This window comes from Diadema setosum, chromosome 10 (assembly GCF_964275005.1).
Source record: "Diadema setosum chromosome 10, eeDiaSeto1, whole genome shotgun sequence".
Classification (NCBI taxonomy): domain Eukaryota; kingdom Metazoa; phylum Echinodermata; class Echinoidea; order Diadematoida; family Diadematidae; genus Diadema; species Diadema setosum.
In genome coordinates this window covers 24,347,327-24,370,003 of record NC_092694.1, presented here as the reverse complement: position 1 = coordinate 24,370,003, position 22,677 = coordinate 24,347,327, and the positions used below count along the sequence as shown (strand labels likewise).

The 22,677-nt window shown below is 38.0% G+C and overlaps 1 protein-coding gene across 1 annotated transcript; it reads right to left on the bottom strand.

The window, feature by feature from the left end:
- LOC140234521 (syntenin-1-like) lies at positions 1–19,922 on the bottom strand. The gene is given in 11 exon segments (XM_072314563.1): positions 1–282; positions 2,126–2,156; positions 2,159–2,216; positions 3,121–3,221; positions 3,224–3,297; positions 4,659–4,834; positions 5,312–5,436; positions 5,439–5,496; positions 8,085–8,258; positions 10,116–10,214; positions 19,827–19,922. Coding segments are annotated over 10 exon segments (903 nt in total). The 5' UTR covers positions 10,167–10,214; positions 19,827–19,922; the 3' UTR covers positions 1–227.
- Positions 19,923–22,677: the final 2,755 nt, after the last annotated feature.

Here is a 22,677-nt window from a genome sequence, read left to right as displayed (position 1 = left end):
CCATTCCTCTTCTCCATCTTTCATCGGTGTGAGCCTCCCCTGAGAATGCCCTCCTCAAATGGTACACATTTGCGACGATATTCCAGCTCCGTCACCGAATGAGATCTGCATAAAATGTCACTTGTTCATCTTCACATGTTTCATGGGTCCTTTTTTTAAAAATCTCACTCTGTTCCTGCATTTCAATAGTTTCTTGCAATGCGGCATTCTGATGAGATGTTTCATCCTTAGATCTCAGGAACGGAGTGATCCATGGAACTCTTTACGAGTGAGGATGCCAGGCTAAGGGTTGAAAGAGATGGAAGAAAAAAACTAGATATATCGCTACGGCGACTGATATGCCTCCGCCATAATGCATGGTTCTCCTATAGGTCTATAGTACAATGTCTTGACAATGTGTGATGACAGTTTCACACAATTGGCAAAATATTAAAATGACAGGTTTGCCACAAATGTGCTGAATGTTCACTTTCCTAGAACTAGGTTCAATTGGATGAATTATTAAAATGTCAGAGTGCAGGTATTTGGGGAACTGAAGATTTTACTTGACTTTTGACCTTTTATAAGTTTATGCATTGAGTAATTTTCAAGGTATTGAGAAAAAGTATAATATCAGTATCAAACGGGAAATAGCATTATCTAACCTGGCCTTTGACCTTTGACTCACAGCTCCAAAGAGAATCACTGTTAGGTTGAACATGCATAAATATGTAAGTTTCATGATGATACCTTGCGTTACTTTTGAGATATGGAGGAAAAAGTGCAATTCAGCACTTTCACTTGACCTTTTGACCTTTGACATTTTGGCAAGAACTTCCCACAGAATACATATTGGGTAATACATGCATACATCAAGTTAAAACAAAAACAAAAACTTCAGGCATATTGCATTTTAAGGAAAGTAGTGATATTTTGAGGAGTTGACCTTGACCCCTGACCTTAACCCATGACCCCAACTTCCCTAGATAATCACTGCCCATCGGTACAAGCATATATACTAAGTTCCATGAAGATACCTTGAACCATTTGCGAGATATGGAGAAAAACATGAAATTTCAATTTTTTTTCACAAAATAACCTGTGACCTTTGACCTTTGACCCTGTGACCCTAAAATCCACACAAAGTATTATCCCCCAGTGATATACCCCATACCAAGTTTGATGTAAAACCACACGGTTCTTGAGATATCGACAAAAACAAAACGGGACGGACGGACGGACGGACGACCCGAAACATAATGCCTCTGGCCACTTCATTGCGGAGGCATAAAAAAGAGACAATGTCATATTTATGGTTTGAGCTATAAAGGTATATTGTGTAATTTTGAACTGGAGCAGCAGAAAAGTATGTGCTGGTATTTGTCTAGAACAGTTTTCAGCTGAATGTTGCTTGTAGCACATATTGGACTAAGGTGCATAGCAGTTCCTTATTCCATAAACCCCTCTCTCTTTCTCTGAACACCCCCACCCCCCTTACCCCCAATCTTCTGGTATTTATGGCTGCAAGCATTTTTCAACAATAGACATCTAGCAGCCAAAAAAGTATTAACATAAACTAAGGGAAAACAATGAAATAAATGACATAATATCTTTTTGGTAAATATATCACAAATGAAATATGGCTTTAAAAAAAAAAAAAAAAAGGTTTTTTGTTTCATTCAGGCGTGCTTGCACATTTGCTGAAGTGGATGACATTTTGTTTATTAATAACCTGAGAACACAACTCAACAAGGAGAACAGAAACAAAGTATGCTCTTTTCAGATGATGAAAAATCTTCTACACATTTCAGTAACACCATTTCAAAATTATGTATATTTGATTCTGTCTATTTGATTCATTGGTTCTTCTCAGACATGTGAACACATCTTTCTTTCTTTCTTTCTTTTTTCTTGTCATCGTCATTACAACAGTATATACTTGGAATGTCTTGAGATTAACAGAAGGTTCACTTCAAAATGAGTGTGAACACTGCTACCAATGGAATGTATACCTTGGGTAGATAGGTGGATAGCCGGCTGAAAAGACAGAGAGACAGCAAGAGAAAGGGTAGAGAAAAGGGCGGGGGGGGGGGGGGGGGGGGGGGGGAGGGGAGTGTCAACAACTGCTACAACGAAGTTTGCTCACCTCTTCATCATGTGGTCAAAGAACACATTAGCATGATGGTCAGCGTTACTGTCTGGCAAACGCCCTCAAGGATGCTTGAAATCTCCTTGTCCTTGTTTGCGGAAAAAAAATGGAAAATGAAACAAAATTTACAACATCTCATTAATGTATCATGAATCCCAATAGACTGCAAAGAGCACATTATATAGATGATGACTGGCGGGGAGGGAACATACCGAATGTTCCACCCGAAGGGTTTGAAATGCTATTGAGGGACTTATAGCCTCACGAGATAGCATTTCAAACCCTGAGGGCGGAACGTTTGGTACATGTTCCCGACAACAAAAGTCATCATCTGTTATATTACATGGATTAGTCATATATGTCAAATCAAAGATCTTATGATCTTTGGTCAAATACGTCAACATCAACCACCAGCAGCACAACGCACTCGAACCGCTCGCTCGCTTGCGCAGAGCCAAATTCACTGTGCGCGCGGTCCTAGGCCTTCTGTCATTTGTTATGTGAAAATGTTTCCCATGGGAGAACATTACAAGAATGTTGGCCCATGGGCGAACATAACAAATGTACCTCCATCACGTGACTGTGTTTAGCCAATCACTAACCGGTATTTGACTAACCCATTTAATATAAAGGAATGCTCGTTGAAATAGGCAAGTGAGGTAGTGTCTACTGAGTAAATGTACAAATTTCATAGAATTACAACATAATCACAATTATAATCTTCATTGTTAAAGTAGTGGAAAATAGCTGATGTATATCTTCAAAGTCAATTCTGATTGCACTTTGAATAGTTTCCTCAGCCCATATGGAAAAAAAAAAGAAGGGAGAATAATAAAAAGGTGCTGGTTTGGGGCTACATGTTCACAAAAAACAACAAAAACATCTTGCTGATGAGTCAGACCCAGCCTGCAGTATTTTCATGCAACATATTACTTTGCTTCTAGATACCACCAACATTAAACTGATCACAGGGAAAAAATAAAAGAAGTGACTTTACCTGTGAGGCCTACAACGTTCTGACCGTTGACCTCCAGGATGGCATGGTCGATGAGCAGTCCGTTCCTGGCCGCGGACGTATCCTTGGCGATCTTGTGATCTTACCATTCTTGTAGACGAAGCCCACGTAGCCGGCACTATCCTTCTGGAGTGTGATTGTTCTCTCAAATGGCCTGGAGTTTGTAGGAAGAGAAGATTCGAACTATCACCATTTATTGCAATTACCACAAGCTTTTATATTACAGTGGAACCTGATTATAAATGAGGTGGGATTTTAGCGAGATACCTGACATTACACGGTAATTCTGCAGGCCTTTTTCTTTACATATTCTTTTGCTTCTATTCCTGACATAACATGATACCAAAATTTCAGTGGTTCCAAGTAGCTTGTTATACTGAGATTCCCTTGTATTACTTGTAATGCTATGTACAATAGCAGTCATTTTCAATGACTGTGTGAATCCTCACTGTAGGAGAATTGTTAAAGGACAGTTCCATCTTCATGTACATGTGGGTTGTGTAAATGCAACAATATTAGTAGAACACATGAGTGAAAGTTTGGGAAAATCAGACAATCCGTTTAAAAGTTATGAATTTTTAAAGTATATGCGCAGTTACTGCTGGTTGAGAAGACTACTACAGTGTATGATGTCATATGCGTACGATAGAAAGAAAATAAAAAGAAAATTTCACAAAAATTAACTTTTTGAATAAAGTGAACACTTCTTCCACTTGTTACTGACATTATGTTGAGGGTAATATTATTCCCCCTGCCTTCTGAAAGAGAGAAGTTAAATGTTCTTTTGTTTTGCGAGAAAAGTGAAAATATGTGGAATTTTCTATATTCTTTCTTTGTATCATTGTACACATGTGACATCACAAGCTATGTAGTCTTCTCATCCAGCCTTGAGCGAGCAGAAACTTAAAAAATTCATAACTTTTGAACGGATTGTCTGATTTTCCTCAAACTCTCACTGATGTGTTCTACTAATATTGCTGCATCCACTCAACCCACATGTCTATGAAGGTGAACTTGTCCTTTAAATATCACAGCCTACAAGTTTTTTCACAACAACCAGAAAGTTTGCTCGGGCTTACTCAAACCAGCGATAACAACTGGATAGAACAGAGACAACTTGATTAGATAGCTATGGTAGTTACCTTGTTCTTTGCAGACAAAGGCAAAAAGAAGATTCAATAAATCAAATACTTAGCAGTAGATGCACTCGCAAGTTTCATATTGTCTCCGCACTATTACACTCCTAATTAACATTCATCTGACAATAGAAAAAACTTCTGATTAATAAATAGCATAAGTATGAGTGCATATTATACTTTTCTTGTAAACTGACTTAGAAAACGGAATGAACTATAAATATGGCAAGAAATTCAAATGGATAGGAGACAGTCATGGATGGCAATTAAAATAGAAATCAAAGTGAGAGGTACGTGCTGAAAAACTTGCCAGATCTTACAAAGTACAGCATATGTTCTGTACAGGGTTGCTCCCAGGGAAGCTGGGAGGGGTACCCACCTGTCTCTGATGGCCAGTCGAATGCTGTTGGGGCTTGCCTTCTTCAGGATCCCCATGGCTTTATCCTTGCTGTAGCCCGCAACGTTCTCACCGTTGATTTGCAGGATCTGGTCGCCGAACCTGAGCCCGCCCAATGCGGCCGGCGAGCCCTTGTTGAAGAAGGTGATGAATATACCCTGTTGTTGGGGGATGAGGAGAGAAAAAGATTACTACATGACATAGGTGATTTAAGAACTGATAAATTATGACACTACTGTATGCTGCCACTGTTGTAGAAAGTGGGAAAGAAAAAGTGAAAAGATTTGAGATACAACGTAGCAGAAGAGATAGGGAAAGCAAAAGAAAAATTTATGACTGATAACTGAACAGAAACAAAAATAATTCAGCAACAAAAATGTGAAGAAGCAGAAAGATATGGAGCAGGAGAAGGAGGAGAATAATAAACACAAGATTCCTTACATATCTAATCTGCCACACAACGTACAATGTACTTTCTACCTATGATGTCAAAACTCATTAAACAGTAGCATTCCTTCGCTAGGTGTTTGGCATTGATGAGTGGGCGTGACTACCATGAAAACAAGTTGTACAGAGGAACAAACAGAACAGTATCATCTTTATTAGAAAGAAATGACCAACTCTAGAAACTTTACCTTGCTAATGTCTCGCACACGTAGGCCGATTTTGCCGCTTGCGTCCTTGCACACGACGACCTCGCGGACACCCTGCTTGATCTCGGACCTGGCCACGCCCAGATTTTGACTGCCAGTCACCGGGCAACGGCAGTGTTCTGCGAGGGAACGGCAACGGTTCCAGCTGGCCTGGGTACTACTGCTTGCTGTGGGAAAGAAAGGAAGCATTTGACGCTTTGAGTACAGGCCTCTCACTTCTCATCATTCAGTACATATTGTGTGATGAAGATATGGTGTGAAACTATCAGCCCACTGAAACAGTAGGTTAATATCTTGAGTATGCAACATACACATACTTAACCTGTTGAGGACGGGCCTGATTTTGCTACAACACACATTTCCCATTGACACTTGCCCAAGTATACTTGGGACTCGTCCTCAATGGGTTAAGATGTGATACACATATGTGGTTTAAATTATAATGCCCTTTTCAGTGATTTTTTTTTTTCCCCAGACTGCAGTTCCCATTCTTAGACTGTATTAACTACGTACAATGTACTTCTGAAAGTAGCTCACTTGAGTGTCTGATATGCAACTCATACCCCATTATTTGTGTAGCATGTACATTGTACAATGTACATGCACACACAAATAAGGAAATAGCAGGCATGTTCATGTTGTATTTGAGATGGGTGCCCCAACGTGTTATCCCTGTACTCATTGCCACAGCTTCACTGCCATTGACAATAAAAATCTGTTAAATAAATTCCTAGTTCCCGCAGACACTGAATATGACATACATGTAAATGACCCAAATTTGCATAAAACAAGCCTAAAGAAGGCACAACATTGTACATTGTAGATTAGTGCAGGTCTGTACACATGCATAATTGGAGGGTCATCGGCATAATACATGTATATGTGCTGGGTCACACAAAGTTACGTGTATTACGCAGTCATAATTGCACAGTTGATGTGCTACATTATAAATGACGTGCACTGTACCTTGTAAATTTTGGCAAACATTGACAGTTTCACAGTGTATGACAAAAGATATTTCTCCTACTTGCCAAATTAGGATATTGGGCAAATTCCAAATTATGAGGCATGAGCCTCTTGACAAACATTGTATGCAAATGCCCATTCATTTCACTTGCCCAACAGAACATTTGATTGGCCCTGGGCAAGCATGTATAAAGTGGATTTGCAGCACCCTAATTTTGTAAAAATGTGTCAGTCACAGTACAAATGATTTGATCAACAAGACTAATGCCTTGTGCATTATATATACCTGGTAACAATCATTAAACATAATGCACAATAGGACATGTATACAGCTCAGTACAAAATGCGATGTACAAAATTGCAGAAGGGCAGTGCATGCACTTTTAATAAAAGCTAACACATGTAATAACAGAATGTAATTAAAGTAAAAACCAAGTGCCACATAGACAGAGAATACAAGTACAAATTTCAATTCTGCTTTGATTTTTCCAAACTTGTGTTAAAAATGCCCCAAATGTTCATGCTGCAGTATCCACAATTTGCAGCACTTCAAAACCTTTGAGGTGGAACTAATCTGAAGGCTTACATGTACAATGCCACTTGAGATCAAAATTAATTAGATGAAAATCCTGTGTATCAAGGCTACTATACCACATTCTCCTTCACTCCCTCCCTCCCTGAGTATATGCCGTACAATAGATTTAACCTTTACACAGGTAAACCTCAGACAGCCCACATGATTGGGAAGGAATTTTGGCTGCATTTCAAGTCAGCAATTGTCTACATTCTCTCTACAGATGTAGAATAGCAGTCACGCTCACGTGTGCAGTTATCTATTGGGCCCTGCATCAATTATAATGCACGAGTGTCACACTTGTGTGCCATACAACATAATAGACAATTGTACATGCACACTTCAGTGCGACCCTGGAAGACTTTGCCCTCTGTAAACATTGCTTTTCGTCCCATGACCGTGACTTCACTGGCTGGAAATACAGCATGACATTATACATGACGTCATTACTGGTCCAATTTAGAGCATTCGATAATAATTATGCATCGCCATGCCGTGATTACTGCTTGTAAGGAGGGTCCTTGAAGGGTACACACTTGTCAGCAAAACTGAAACCCATACTGCACTTGTTATTCCCAGACAGTGTCCCATGTACAGTGTGCATATAGGAAGAGCATTAGACCTGCTCATATTCAGTTATTCTACTTTTTATGTGAAAATTACATTTGACCACTCCCAACTGAAGAGTTACATGTGTACATGTACAGTGTAATTTAGTACAGAATCCATACAGAAGCCAAGCTAATTTTCAGGTAATCTTGTTGCACAGGCTGCACAAAAATATTGACTAAATGTAACTTTATACAAACACAAGCTGTAAGGGCCAAAAAAGAATTCATTTGCAGACTTTACAAAAGATAACAAAATGGTATTCTGTTTTGAATGCAGAACTTTGAAAAACCTCTTAATTCTTCATTTTATTTGAACAGACTGTTAAAATGGCATAACCTAGAAGATTTAAGTTCCTTTTTCTCTCTCAAATCTAAAAATTTTGTACCCCTAAGTTTCATCCGTTTCATCTTTCTATGAAACCAAATATGCAGCAAATTTCAAGGGTGCCAATTCCGTGACAAGAAGATAGCAATTTTCACTACAAAATTCCCAAACGAGTGGTATAAGGGTGCCAATTCGGTGATGAGAAGATACAATTTTCACTACAAAATTTTCAAACGAGTGGTACAGTTATGTATGAGGGTGCATTTTAATTGTACTTACTGCCTGTGCAGCATAGGCCTGGAGCTCTGCCGGAGGGAGACCCATCCACTCTTCAAGAGATGGGTAGAGGGAGCCCTGCGTCGTCACAACGACTGTGGAGCCGGGAGGAGCCGCTGCGATGGCTGGAGCGGCGGCTGCAGCAGCCTGGGCCTGTTGGTGGAAGTTGGCCTGGGCCTGATTTAGAAGAAAAGTGAGACAAATTTGTGTAACTATTCAGAACTGAAGTCATGAAGTGTTTCTTAGAAACAGTCCACTCAGAATACATTCATTTAGAATACTCTTTTGATGAAACCATTCACTCATTCATTTTTCCACCTAAAAAAAAAAAAAAAAAAAACCACATATCAAAATTCTTCCTCTTTTTTTTTTTTTTTAACATAAGATATAAGTGCATGTACATGTATATCAAAATTAAATTTATGGATACACCACCCTTACAGATTTATGGATACATGTAAAATACCAGAGCAACTTGGTTTCATCTGCTTTGACTGCCTGAATAACATGACTCAACACACCACGCTGGAATTGGCAAATTGATCAACGAGATCATTGTAATCTATATTGCACTTTTGAAATATAAAGCAAGTGAAAGAAAGCTGCTAAAACTCTAATCTCAACTTATATCTTTCCTTTGTCTTCTCAGTTTTTCTTGTCCTTTTTGATATTAAAAAACTAATGATAAAATGGCTTTAATATCAATATATGCTACACTATACAAATTGTATGCATAATGCACAATTGGCAAACTATCACAACAGGTGTATAAAGACATCAAGACTACACAAACTAACAAAATATGAAGGAACAAGAGACCCGTGGGTCTAGCGCTCACCTGAGTATCGCAAGTTCACCTTTCACGCAGTCACTAATCTAAATTATTCACAGCTCTACTAAAATTTGACCAGGCTTCTCAAGTAGAAGATGAAAATGTACAATAAGGGCCGAAATTTTTAAAGATTCCTTCATTTGGGGGGATTGGGGGCCCCCTGGGGCCCTCTGGGTGGGGCATGGTGCCCATTTTGATAAATTGAGATCCTGACCCCCTAGGGATGCTACCTGCCAAGTTTGACGAAAATCCATCATGAGGTTTTCAGGAAGAAGATGAAAATGTACAATTCAGGCCCCCATTTGGACCTTCCCAACCCCCCCCCCCCCCCCCTGCCCCCAAGAGGGGCACCCCTGGATTTGCTATGAACAAACTTGAAACTACAGTCATTAATGTACTCACTCATAGTATTATCTTAGCTCTATAACTTCTGATTCTAGAGAAGATTTTTAAAGATTCCTTCATTTTGGGGGGTTTGGCCCCGCTGGGGCCCCTGGGTGGGGCATGGTGCCCATTTTAACAAATTGAGATCCTAACACCCTAGGGATACTACCTGCCAAGTTTGGTGAAAATTGGTCATGGGGTTCTCAAGAAGAAGATGAAAATGTATAATTTAGGCCCCATTAGGACCCCTCCCCACCCCCCTCCCCTGGGTCCCAAGGGGGGCACCCCTGATTCTGCCATGAACAAACTTGAAACTACAGTCATCAATGTACTAACTCATAGTATTAACTTAGCTCTATCACTTCTGGTTCTAGAGAAGAAGATTTTTACAGATTCCTTAATTTTGGGGGGTTTGGGCCCCCCTGGGGGCCCCCTGGGTGGGGCATGGTGCCCATTTTAACAAATTGAGTTCCTAACCCCCTAGGGATGCTACCTGCCAAGTTTGATGAAAATCGGTCTTGGGGTTTTCAAGAAGAAGATAAAAATGTAAAAGTTTACGCACGACGGACGACGCACGACGGACGACGCACGACGCACGACGGACGCCGGACAAAGGGCGATCGCAATAGCTCACTTGAGCCTTTGGCTCAGGTGAGCTAAAAAGGGAGATCATGCAGAATGAGCACTGCACACCAAATGGCAAATCAAATTAAGTGCTGAAACGTACAGAATGAATTATCAAGAGCACTCAACTAGAATTTATACGTTTAAATACCAAAACGTAACTTGTACATTACAAAGAAATGCAATTTTCATACCTGCGCCATCTGGTCCACCTTCATATCCTCAAGTGATGGATACAGCGACATGGTGAATTCTCTTTGCGGTAGTTCTCTTCAAACGTAGAAATAGATAATCTATAATATGAAAAATGAAGATGAAATATGATTGCACAGCACTAGCGAATCGGATGAAGCTACACATAATTCAGCAATATGAAGACATACACAGGTCTACAAGATTTCAAAAATGCTGTTTAAAAAAAATCCCACACAAAACACACATGCACACACTGAAATAATCTGAAAACACACACCAGGAAGCAGGAAGTAGCCTAAGAATTGACCAGTTTCAGCACAGCCAGGCTAGTTGTGTTCTTTGCCTGAAACACTGCAAACCATAATAACACACTCTTCAAATCTACTTAACAGCTTATATTGCAAGCCGAGAGTGAGCAAGCTAATCTGTTAAATCCATCGTGGGTGGCAGGATTGCAAAAATGACTTAGGCGAAACTAATACATGTACAGCTTCACACTACATACATGTAGTAATCATCTTGTCACTGTTACTTTGCACAGTGACTTTGATGATTTCTCTTCCTGCGTCTTCCCCCCCCCCCCCACACACCAAAAAAAACCCCAACTTATTATACAAATAATGAAAATAATACAGGGGAAAAATTATAAAGGGAAGATAACAGGAAGAGAGGGAGGGGAAAATTATCCACTGGAAATCTCGTCATAATTTGACAGGAAATATCCTGCAGGCAAAATTAGTCTCCTATTCTAGACATGATTTCTTTTTTTTTTTTCTTCTTTTTTTAAAAAACTTTTTAATCTAAACTTTTCTTTGCAGACGTACAGGTTGTACATTAACATCGAGATATGAAAGGAATTTCCTGCTTTGCTCACGTGGCCAAATGCCTCTTCCTGAATTGAAAAAAAAAAAAAAAAATTTAATTCATTGCATTGGGATCAACAACACACTTTCCTATAGATGGTCATGGCTTGCATTACGCAGTACACAATATTTCAATATGTGGGTTTCTCAATGACTGTGTACCAACTGTGAGTCCACAGAATTTGAAGCTTAGAAGTCTGCAAAATAGTGTCAAGTATAGCAACTGTTCAAAATTCAAACATGTACAGTGTACAATTTCTAAAATAAATGAAGCTCATATTTTCCCTTTTCATTTTGCTAATGAAGCAGTTCTATACAAATCCATTACCAATTTGGTTAATTTTATTGTGCCAAGTCATATGAATTACACAGTTTGTATGAATGGACAAAATTACGTGTACATTATAGTTTGAACATTCCAACACATTGTATGCAACTTGGATACATTGTACAAGAGCTACCAAAAAAGTTTGCATATACCCATGCAGACAGGAGAACACAACAACTATTCCCTCAATATCAAACCCTAGTAAACCAAGATGAGAAAACATAGTGTGTACACATGTACATGTATTTCTGAGCTAGTTGTAGTTCATCTTTTTCAATGCCTTATAAAACCATTACACACAAAGAAAATAGTTTTGCTATTTAAAGAATGAAAGTACCAGAAAATGTACATACACTGTAATGTTTCACCCTTGCCCTCCCCCTTCTTGAGATGGCATTTTTTTTCTTCAAAAATAAAAGAGAGAAAAAATAAACAAAGAGCACACAATTGCTACAAATTAACTAGACTCGGAATTTGTCAAGACTGACAAATTAGGTGATCCGATTTTTTTTTTAATCAATGATTCGAGTCCTGATCGCAATTGGCATGACCATATAGGTTTCATCTGTGTTTAGAGACATTGGCCGTGTGATATTTGGATTCTCATTTAGAAAAGGGAGTCAGACCTGCCATCTTGGGTACCGAATTCCGTATACACTATCGAAGATACAGAATGAAGTATATTTGACCTTTGACCCCACTTTGCACCCCCAAGATGGCATCTGAGCAAAAAGTAGTTATTTTGTGAAATGATTCTTGTAACATGGTCTTTGCGTGTGCAAAATATGGGAAAGATAAGACATTGTATTCACCAAGATACAGGATGAAACATTTATGACCTTTGACCCTAATTTACATACACAAGATGGTGTCTGATCAAGTAGTTGTTATTTTATGAAATAATGTACGTAACATGAACTAAATATGTGCAAAATATGGGGGTCATAGGGGCTGTTTTTCTTGAGTTATTGCAAAGAAAGTTGGAAAAAGAAAGAAATATAAAATACATCGAAGATAAGCTTTAATTTCAACCACGTTTTTGGACGTGATCCCGACACCATTTGAAGACAAAGGGCACGCGTACGATAGCGCAAAGTTTCAGCTACAACATATTAAAATCTGGAAGGAATTCACGGAAGGGTAAGTGAGTTAGTGCTCGATAAAGACAATCATGTCAATTTTCACATCTAGAGAAATCCCCTCCCATAGACATAGCACGTCGCAACGAAGATAAAGAAAGAAGTACATATGACCTTTGACCCCACTTTGCACAGAGAAGATGGCATCTGAGCAAAAAGTGGTTATTTTGTGAAATGATCCTTGTAACATGGTCTTTACGTGTGCAAAATATGGGAAAGATAGGACATGTATTTACCAAGATACAGGATCAAACATTTATGACCTTTAACCCTAATTTACATGCCCAAGATGGCGTCTGATAAAGTAGTTGCTATTTTATGAAATAATGTACGTGACATGAACTAAACATGTGCAAAATATGGTGGTGATAGGGTATGTTTTTCTTGAGTTATTGCAAAGAAAGTTGCAGAAAGAAAGAAATATTTCAATACATCGAAGATAAGCTTTAATTTCAACCAAGTTTTTGGACGTGATGCTGACTCCGTATGAAAAAACAGAGGGCACACTTACGATAGCCCAAAGTCTCAGCTACAACATACTAAAATATGAGAGAAATTCACCGAAGCATAAGTGAGCTAGTGCTCGATAAAGATAGTCATGTCAGTTTTCATTTCCAGAAAAACTGCACTCCCATAGAGATAACACGTAAACTGGTCAAATTTGACAAGATTACTTTCAATCCCTTTTTACGAGGTGATGCCGTCATCCAATCAAAATGTTGTTATTATATGAATGAAAGAACATTTAATAAGCTACAACATATTGAAATTTGGATGAAAATCAAAAAAAGAATAAGTGAGATACGCTTGAGTGAACTTGAAATTTGATGACGTCATTTTGAAAATTTACTTTTTTTACTTTATTAAGAAATTCGATATCTTGTAATCAGTTTTTCAGCATTGCCAACCCATGAAATGACATGTTCAACTCATCAGCTTTCAAAATATGTCAAAAAAATGGGGGGTCACCGTTCATCTTGACGAGTAAAATCGGATTGAAAATTGGCGGTTTTTTGGCATAGTTGCACTGTATATCGCCATTGACGTGCGCGCGGAATTTCGACTTCGACGGGCCCGTATGACGTCATATTGAGTCGGATTGACTTGAAACTTGGTAGAAATATTCCTTGACATTTCAGGCATCCGATAAGTGTGCAAAAGCGGGAAATTTCTATTACACATGAGCTGTGCGTGCGTATATGTGCGCGCGCGTACGCGTCCGTCCAATTTTTTCAATTTTTCAAAAAATGCTCTAAATGGTCTGAAACGTGTGCAAAAAAAATTTGAGCTCGATCTGAGCATACAAATATTTCAACGCGCGCGTATGCGCGCGTATTAAGATAAATATGAATTCTGAGAATATGAGTAAAATGCGCATAAATTGAAATGTATTTGACGTAAATTTCATTGCAAAATTCTATTCCATTAATGAGATATGAATGAAAATGTGTTTTCATATAATGACGTCATAGTGACGTCACGGTCGACTGATCACTATGATTTTACAAAATTTGTCGTCTTTGGGACATGATACATATATGGTATAAATTTGAAATTGATAGGAAGAGCACTTTCTGAGCTAATCGATACACAACTTTTGAGGAGAAATAAAGAAGAAGAAAAAGAAGAAGAACACCCAAAGAATCCGTACAGATACAGAAGGTGATCCGAGAGGATACTCGGATCACCTAAAAAAAAAAAGAAAAAAAAAGAAGCAGCTAAGGAACAGACATGAGTTGCATTACATACACATGTTACTTGTAATGCAACTCATCGAGTATGTTCCTGATTACAGTGAATATTTACAAGTTTTCAGAGATTGCAAAGCAAACGAGTGCTTGTTAAGATCACAACAGAAGGTATGCAGGTACTCTTTAATAATGAAAAATTTTGTGCCCCAGCCCCAGTTCTTGCTATCCCAAGTTGATTCTAATGACCAGAAAAAAAAAAAAAAAAGGTCCGCTGAGCCGCTGCTCCCTCTGCACCTGTTGTCTGGACTGATTGCCCACTGTGATTGTGATGAGGTTCAGCGTAGCGCTTGAGACTTCCTACTGCCTCTTGTATAATGACAGAACTGTCAGAGACTATTCAATACACTGTGAAATATGTAGGCCTAGTGACATGACTCTCTTGCTATAGAGAGATCTACGATCGTCCCGAGTGCCTGTACAATGTATATATAAATGATTTTTTTTTTTTTTTTTTGTCTTTGTCTTTTTACCATAGAGTTCCACTTAGGAGAATCTCTGAAACTCTTTAGGCCTACAAGTATGACTTAGATGTACATGTACATGTAGGCAATCTATGAAAGAACATCAGACTATGATACTTTCAACACAGACAGCATAATGACAAGATGTTTAATAATACTTTTGTTTCACTGGTATCATTCTTTTCAAAATGATCATAATTACACTGTATGTGCTACATACATGTAGGTTTACTTCATTCACCTGTATACCTGCAATACATTTACATAAAAAGTACTCCAGGGCCCCGTTGCAAGAAAGTTTCAATCAATTGCAAATAATTGCTAATTTTGAAACAACCATTCTGATTGGCTCAGGGTCTGCCCTATTAAGAAGACATGCATGCAATAATGATTTTGATTGGCCAGTGACAATCAGTTGCAAGTTGCGTTTAAACGCAAAGTTTCTAGCAACGGGGCCCAGGGCCTATATAGTTATTACAGTCAAGTTCTGTGAAAAGCACAGTGGCTCAGCACTTCACAACATGAAGAGACAGAGATAAAAAAACAACAACTGTGGCTTGATGTGCTTTATCTTGAATAGTTTTCTAATCACTAACGTTGACTTACATGTAGATCCATTAACCTATATACTGTATCTGAAATAGATGACTGGCAAGTAAAGGAAACAAAATAATGACCAGGCACAACACGACCCACTGACACTAGTGAGTAGTGGATGTGACAGTCCAACAAAATATGTCCTCCTTTGGCAGCCCGAGGGTTCTGCGGAACCCCCTGAACCCCCCCCCCCCCCCCCCCATTATTGTACGTGCTTGACTGAAAGATCGGTCTGTATCTGGTTGTCAGGGATATTTTCCGCGAAGACTGCGTCTGGCTTCACAGATCCCCTCTGTCTCCGGAGGAGAGTGATAACGTCAAAGAAGTAAAAGACTCCTCCGCACAGACAGATCTTTGTCTATGTATGTGCCTGATGCAGCTTGCTCTGTGATCAAACAGTTCTAATGATAAAGCAGAAATGCCAAGTTTCGACCTCCCCATGCCAAAATTCAACCGCATACAAACGCACAAGTTTTACATGCAGCAGGTAATTTTGGACGGCATCATGGTCAAATCATGGGCAGCTTGCTTTAGATTCTAGTACATTTTTTTTAATTAAATAGACATACTAGAAAAGCTACAATGTAATTATCAATCATTAAAATGAAGATACATCAAGATTAACCTACAGTACAACGTACAACAACATCAGATGTAGACTCAAACTGTTAATGTTATTTCTAACATTTACCAGGTAGATGATTAATGCTAGTGCTCAGTTAGAGGGTCTGATCCAAAAATCAAGGGAGCGCGACGGGACGGAATTTGAATGGGTTTTTTATTTAAAACAAAAAAAGTTTAAGTGTTAGCAGCCATTTATTACTACAAATGTGTTAAGCTTACATGAAGACATCACACTGCACTATGGACAAGATCGGCATCTGTTTTGTTTCCATGGCAACAACAAATTTTATAAGCGCGACGGGACGGACTGAAAAAATCACTGGTTTTTGTGAAGAAAATTCAAAGGAGAATTAATTCAAAGTTAATGAGCAATACAGACCATGTCATGTGGTGTTTGTTTGTCAATGTTCCAAACATTACTTCCACAAATAGAGAAACATCTAGATCTAATAGATTTTATTTTTTAGGTGATTTTCTCAAAAGCTGTTGAAATCCGTCCCGTCGCGCGACGGGACGGACAAAAATGAACTATGTACACAACGAATGGGAAATTCTAGAGAATCGGCTAATTTTCATCAAAATGTATTTAAACTTTGGAAAACACAGTTTTATAACATCTTAGTGTAGATTAAGCACACCAAGATTCAAACTGCTAATGAATGCTGAAAAATTTGATCAACAATTATTATCATAAGGCCAAAAATTCTCATTTTACAAGAATTCTTACACTTTTGGTATGGTAATCCTTGATTTTCTTTCTCGAGGAAAATTACTTTTCATGAATGATAATGTTGCAATGGCATTTCATTTGCCCAAAGATTGAATCTTTCCACCAAGATTTGATCACCAATGCAAAGGCTGTCTTTAATGACGATCTTGGCAACTGTGGATACTCTTCATTTTCTCTTCCATTTTTTTTTTCCAATTTCCAGCGAGAAAAACAAAAATGTACCTCTGAGTCTGATCCAAAAAATCAAGGGACAGCAATGAGATGGAATTTAAGAGAATTTTTTGCTCACAAAAAGAAATGTTAGCATTATAGCAGCCATATGTATCAAGCTTACATGACAGCATGAAAGTGCACTATAAACAAGGCAGACATTTGTTTTGTTTCCATGGAACCAAAAATTTTACTGGCGTGACGGGACAGAATTAAAAAAATCACTGTTTTTTTAAACAAAATTCAAAGGAGAATTGTATCAACGTTGATGAGCCAGACTTGCCATGCTATGTGGCATTGTTTGCTACTATTCCCTACATTACTTCAACAAAAGAGCTAACATACAGATCTAATATATTATAGTTTTTAAGTAATTTCCTCGAAAGGTGTTGAATTCCGTCCCATAGCGCAACGGGACGTAACGATATGCACTATGTACAAAACGAATGGGAAATTTTCAACACTGACTAATTTTCATCAAAATGTGTTCAAACCTGTGGTTAACACAGTTTTATAACATTTTAGTGTAGAGCACCAAGATTTAAACTACTGAGAAATGATTGAAAATTTCAGTAACAGTTATCACTATTATAGTTAAAGATTTCCATCACAAAAAAATCCTTACACTTATGGTATAGTAATCCTTGATTATATTTTTCCCAGAAACATATTTTTTTGTTATGAGTGAAAATGAGACTCATACGTTGCACGTCATTTGCACAAGCTTTGATTCTACCTCCACGATTTGACTGACTGCTATAAAGTCTATACAAGTTTTCAGCAGCAACAACGCCACTCAGAGTAGTGGCAAATCATTTTGGGGAAGTAATTTTGTGATAATCTTAGTATCCAGATGCTGTTTTTTTTTTCAATTTCCATCCACAAGGGGTTGAGCATCATATATTAGGATCACAGTTTTTGACAACCATGCTGTAATTTTTCAGTTTTAAAACTTCACCTCTTTTTTGAGTTGCAGTAATATTGTGGACATTTCTTTTTTACATAAATTGTATTTTTTTTTAGCTTGTATGTCAGAAGTGTCTAAGAATTGAAACAGGTTTACAGTATGTATTTTTTAAAGAATTTTGAATTGTCAATTCCCCATGTGCATTCCAACATGGGCATGCTCAAAATCAATGTTTCAGTATTGAAATGCAAACAATTGTCTAAGAATGCTTTTTTCCCATTTTTCTCATAAACTTTTTGTGGCAATTTTTCTTCCCCATTTCTCAGACATGGTAAGAATGTGCATATTGATACATATGTAAATATTAATCTCAATTAAAAAAAAAAATACAGTTAGAACACATGAACAAGAGACTCAGGTTTATCTAATGCAGTATTGACTACCAGAGTAGACTGTGCATTTGTAATTTACAATTATTTTTTTTCAATGTCTAAATGGGAATTGCCTTACTAAAAATAAGTTGGTGAATTACATCATGGACAAATATGAAACAAAAAGTAAGCATAGATCTTAGTACATTACTCCAAACAGTAAAAGTCTATTCATGTACATGTAAAATGAATGCAACTACAAATCAGCAGAACATCAAACTTTAAGGGAGAGTACAGTATTGGTTGAGATGAAGATTGAGCTTTTACACTGATACCTTCCTTTGACCACATACAATGGTTACTCTTTTCACAAGTTTGCCAATTACATTGTAGTCTTTTTATTCTGTTCCAAGTTACGGACACTCTTTTTCTAGCCCATTATGGTATAAAAATTCTGTCCCGTCGCACCTACCATTGTTTACATGTGCAGTCCGTCCCGTCGCGCCTACCATTATATAAAGTCCGTCCCGTCGCGCGACGGGACGGACATTATGTTGGACAATTATAATTTTCTTATGAATAGAGAATTATTTAATTTAGTGTCATGGATATAGAGCCCCACTAATTCATTGATACATTATGGAATATGAGTGACCAAACTCAAGTCTATCATACAGAAAAAATAATAATTTTGTGTCAAAGTACTGAAAAACATGTTTTTTCAAGAAAAAATGAAGATTTTGACCCAAAATTTAACTATAATGAGAAAAATGAATAACAGATATGAATTGCTCCTAGGAAGGGTACTCTATTATAAGAATTGATGTTTCCCCTACTTTTGTAGTTTTTGTGCAAATTACTTGAAAATGTAAAGTCCGTCCCGTCGCGCAAAGAGGGCGCTTTTCATGTTTTACCGCTAATTTACGGAAAAGTCTGACGTCAAATATATTGGACACGTACTTTTCTGAAAACTGCAGATTCTCAGCTTTTATATGATATATAACATGAAATACAAGTGTCAATATGAAAATTTAGTCCAAGTGAACACTATTTTTGGATCAGACCCTAGATGAAAATAAACTTTAATATTAATAATTCTAACAGTAAGCATGATTCATTGAATCATAAATAACTAGATCTACTGTATTATATATCCCAAACAGATTGATTCTAATAAAGTGTGGGAACCACCTTAATATGATCGCTTTGTTTTACTTTGTTTTTTGGATGCTTCAGTTATTCCAAATCCGATTTTCATCAAATAAACTTTGAATTCCCTTTAAAGCACTCGCACTTGCACACCACCACATTTTCTACACCATTCTCACTCGTCAAAACTCTCTCGGATCACATCGCCATCAAGGACTTCCGCTAGGCGCTACAAACGAATCCTCACCATAAACCACTGCTCACTAACAACGTAAGCTCACGGAATACACACCGTTCCCATCCAGGTAAAACACCACTGTACTGGTCTGTAGATTACGTACTCAAGACGCTACGTAGAATAACCATACACACCATCTCATCAACGCAACCGAGTCGTCTCGCGCTGTAGGCCTACCAGCGGTCTACATCACCGACATCTACATAACGTTACACACTGTTACACACGTCACACTGAGGAGAGGAGTGCGACTTACTTATTATCTTCCTCTGAACAGTCAAATTTTGCAGATATAATTAACAACATATTACACGCGTCGTATCAACCACAGCATATACCAACCTTAATTCGTCAGGATCACAGCCTCTTGTGTTTGGTACCTGCTGGGAATTGGTCTTTTTACACTCACTCACTCGACTCGTATATACTCGTTATCAGATGACCAGTAAGTGTACATGACGTCAGAACATGTGATATGATGATGTCATTTTGTTACTATTTTTCAATCATACAGTAGGTTAGTCTTATATTCGCATACCATTTTGACCCATAACCTTCATCGTCACAGTAACTAATTACGTGATGAACATCATTTTGTTATCAAAATATTTTTATATAATGTACAAAATGGTATGAGTGTTGGAATGTTGTCATGTCTTTGCAGTAAACACACTTACGTCAGACAAACCGAAAAAGGGGACAATGTTCAATGCATTATATCCTAGAGCGGTGGATAGTGTCTAGACTAGTTAAAAACCCAAATTCAAGTGGCGCCGCCCCCAAATAATGACGTCATTATCAGCTGGTGCTAAGCCAAAATGCCACAGTATTTGGTGGTTTACAACGTAGGTCCATGTTTACAATAATGACTAATAAAAGGATCTGAATGATCAAGGTCGATTATGTCTGTCATTCCCATAATCACACATAGCTACCTCACCACTAACACATGCACAGGCCTATTGTTCAAATGAAGTAAAAACAAAAACAACTCAAAAAAGACAATACTGTCACATTTGTATGGTGGGTAAATCTGACATTATTAAGCACACACACACACAATTCAAAACTGCAGCTTTGTCACAAAGCAACATACCCCGTGTGGCATTCTAGGTGGAATTGCGAGTCTTTGGCAAATGAGTTCATCTTGAAATGATAATGCCAATTATTATTTCTTCTTTTGTTTTTAATTTGCCCACGCACCCCCCCCCCCCCTTCCCACAATATGCAGATTATGAACAATGTTCTTGAGATGTTTATAGGAGTCATCGAGGAGAAAACATTCCTGCCATAAAATTTAAGCAGCTTTTTTTTTTTTTTTTTTGTTTCTCATTCACAAATTATGAAAACAAAAACAAAAACAAAATGTGAAGAAAGGACTTTTGAGTACACAATAGGACACGTTTAACATTTTGAGGTCTCTTTGGCCCCTCGACATCACCTCTTCAATGCAGTTCATTCTCTTTTTTTTTGGCTCCTTCTTTTCCCTTTCCTTCTCTCCCCTGCTCTTATTTTGCAAATATTTCTTCTTTTTTTTTAATTGTAGTTTTTCTTTTTTCATTTGCAGAACAGTAGGCCTAAGCATTACAAAGGTAAGTGCATTTGCATTTGTGTGTCATGTACAGGTATTTACTACATATTTTTCTGTTGATAGTTTACTGGGTTATCGGTACTCCACAATCTCTGATTGAATGAGTGAGTTGGGACATCTCTTCTCTAGGCCATGTACAACCTGACATGATCATCACAGTTAGAAAGTGCCTTACTTCTTCTTCTTCTTCTTTTTTTCTGTGGGTTAGATGCTTTGCTCAAAGTTTGCTTTGCGCAAAGTTTGTTTATCTTCATTTAGCAAATATTTACAGAGTATTGATTATAGTGGCTGGGGTGTCTTGCAATGTCTTCTTGCTGAATTCTTGGCAAAAGTGTAAGATTTGTAAGATTTGTAAGATTTTATTGACTCTATCGACCCCCTCTCGGGGTATGAGAGTACAAACATAAGGAAGTGTACAATTTGTGCAAAGAAAAAGTGAACAATTTAACTGGCTGGCATCCATGTGGTAAACAACATTTTGCCTTTCATATCATTCATTTCAGACTGGGAAAAAGACTGCAATATGAAATTCTGGCAGAGGCCAATATACAGCAGACTTCACACAGAAATCCCTTCATATCTTGGAATTTTCCACCTGCTTTTCACTGCAGAGAATCATTCTCACATAGTTCTTGAATGCTTGAATGAATAATACATGTATGACTGCCAAAACAAACACACAAACAACAGAACAGCAATATACTCACATCGAAAGATTGTAACAGTGTAGATATCTTGACATGTTCAGCTGCTTGTCAAATTCAAGAACTCATTCTCAAATAACTGATTGTCAGTGAAATGGAAAACAAAAAGAAAGAAGCGCAGGGTTCAATGTTCAAACCACTCAAATCTTTGAATGTGATATTTCAGTGGCCCAAACTAAGAGCAAATTTAATCACAACTCCTTTTAATATGTAGCTGTCCGATAGGGCCACCAAAAGATAACCTTTTTGGTATTTTGACGGCCTGACATAAGTTTTTAGAAGCAGTGGGCCACCGCTAATGCTGAGTCCTGAAGTGTGCATTAAGTTGTAACCAGTCAAGTCTTTAATTGACATTTCTCTGATTTGTTCGTATCCAGGCAATTACCCCAAGAGGGCAAGGATTAGGTTCAGGATTAGGATTAGGATTAGGATTAGGGCCAGGGGAAGGGTCTGGGGTAATTGCCCAGGGGGTAATTGCCCTTGACCCGATTCGTTGCTGCATCCTGTAATCTTTATCATCCATGGCCAGTATTTCCTAAGGCAGAATGAAAACTTCTGTTTCATTTGGTCCTACTTTGGCTATAAATTGTTTAGTTTGGTTGCAGATTTTTCAAAAGTCTTCCAAGTATAATATCAAACTGCGCAATTCAACAGTTTAATCTTATAGTAAGCTGTGCGCACCAATAGTATAGCTTATGAACATGGGGGAGAGGAGGGAACACAGAGGTGAACAAAGAAAAAAAAATGAGATCCCTATTCATCACACAGTCCCCTTATTACAATTGCCGTCCAAGAAATCATAGGACGATGCATAGATACAATTTTGTATATAGTCATACACACAGTATGCAGCGGTGGATCCAGGAATTTCGTAGAGGAGAGGCACTTTTACAAAATT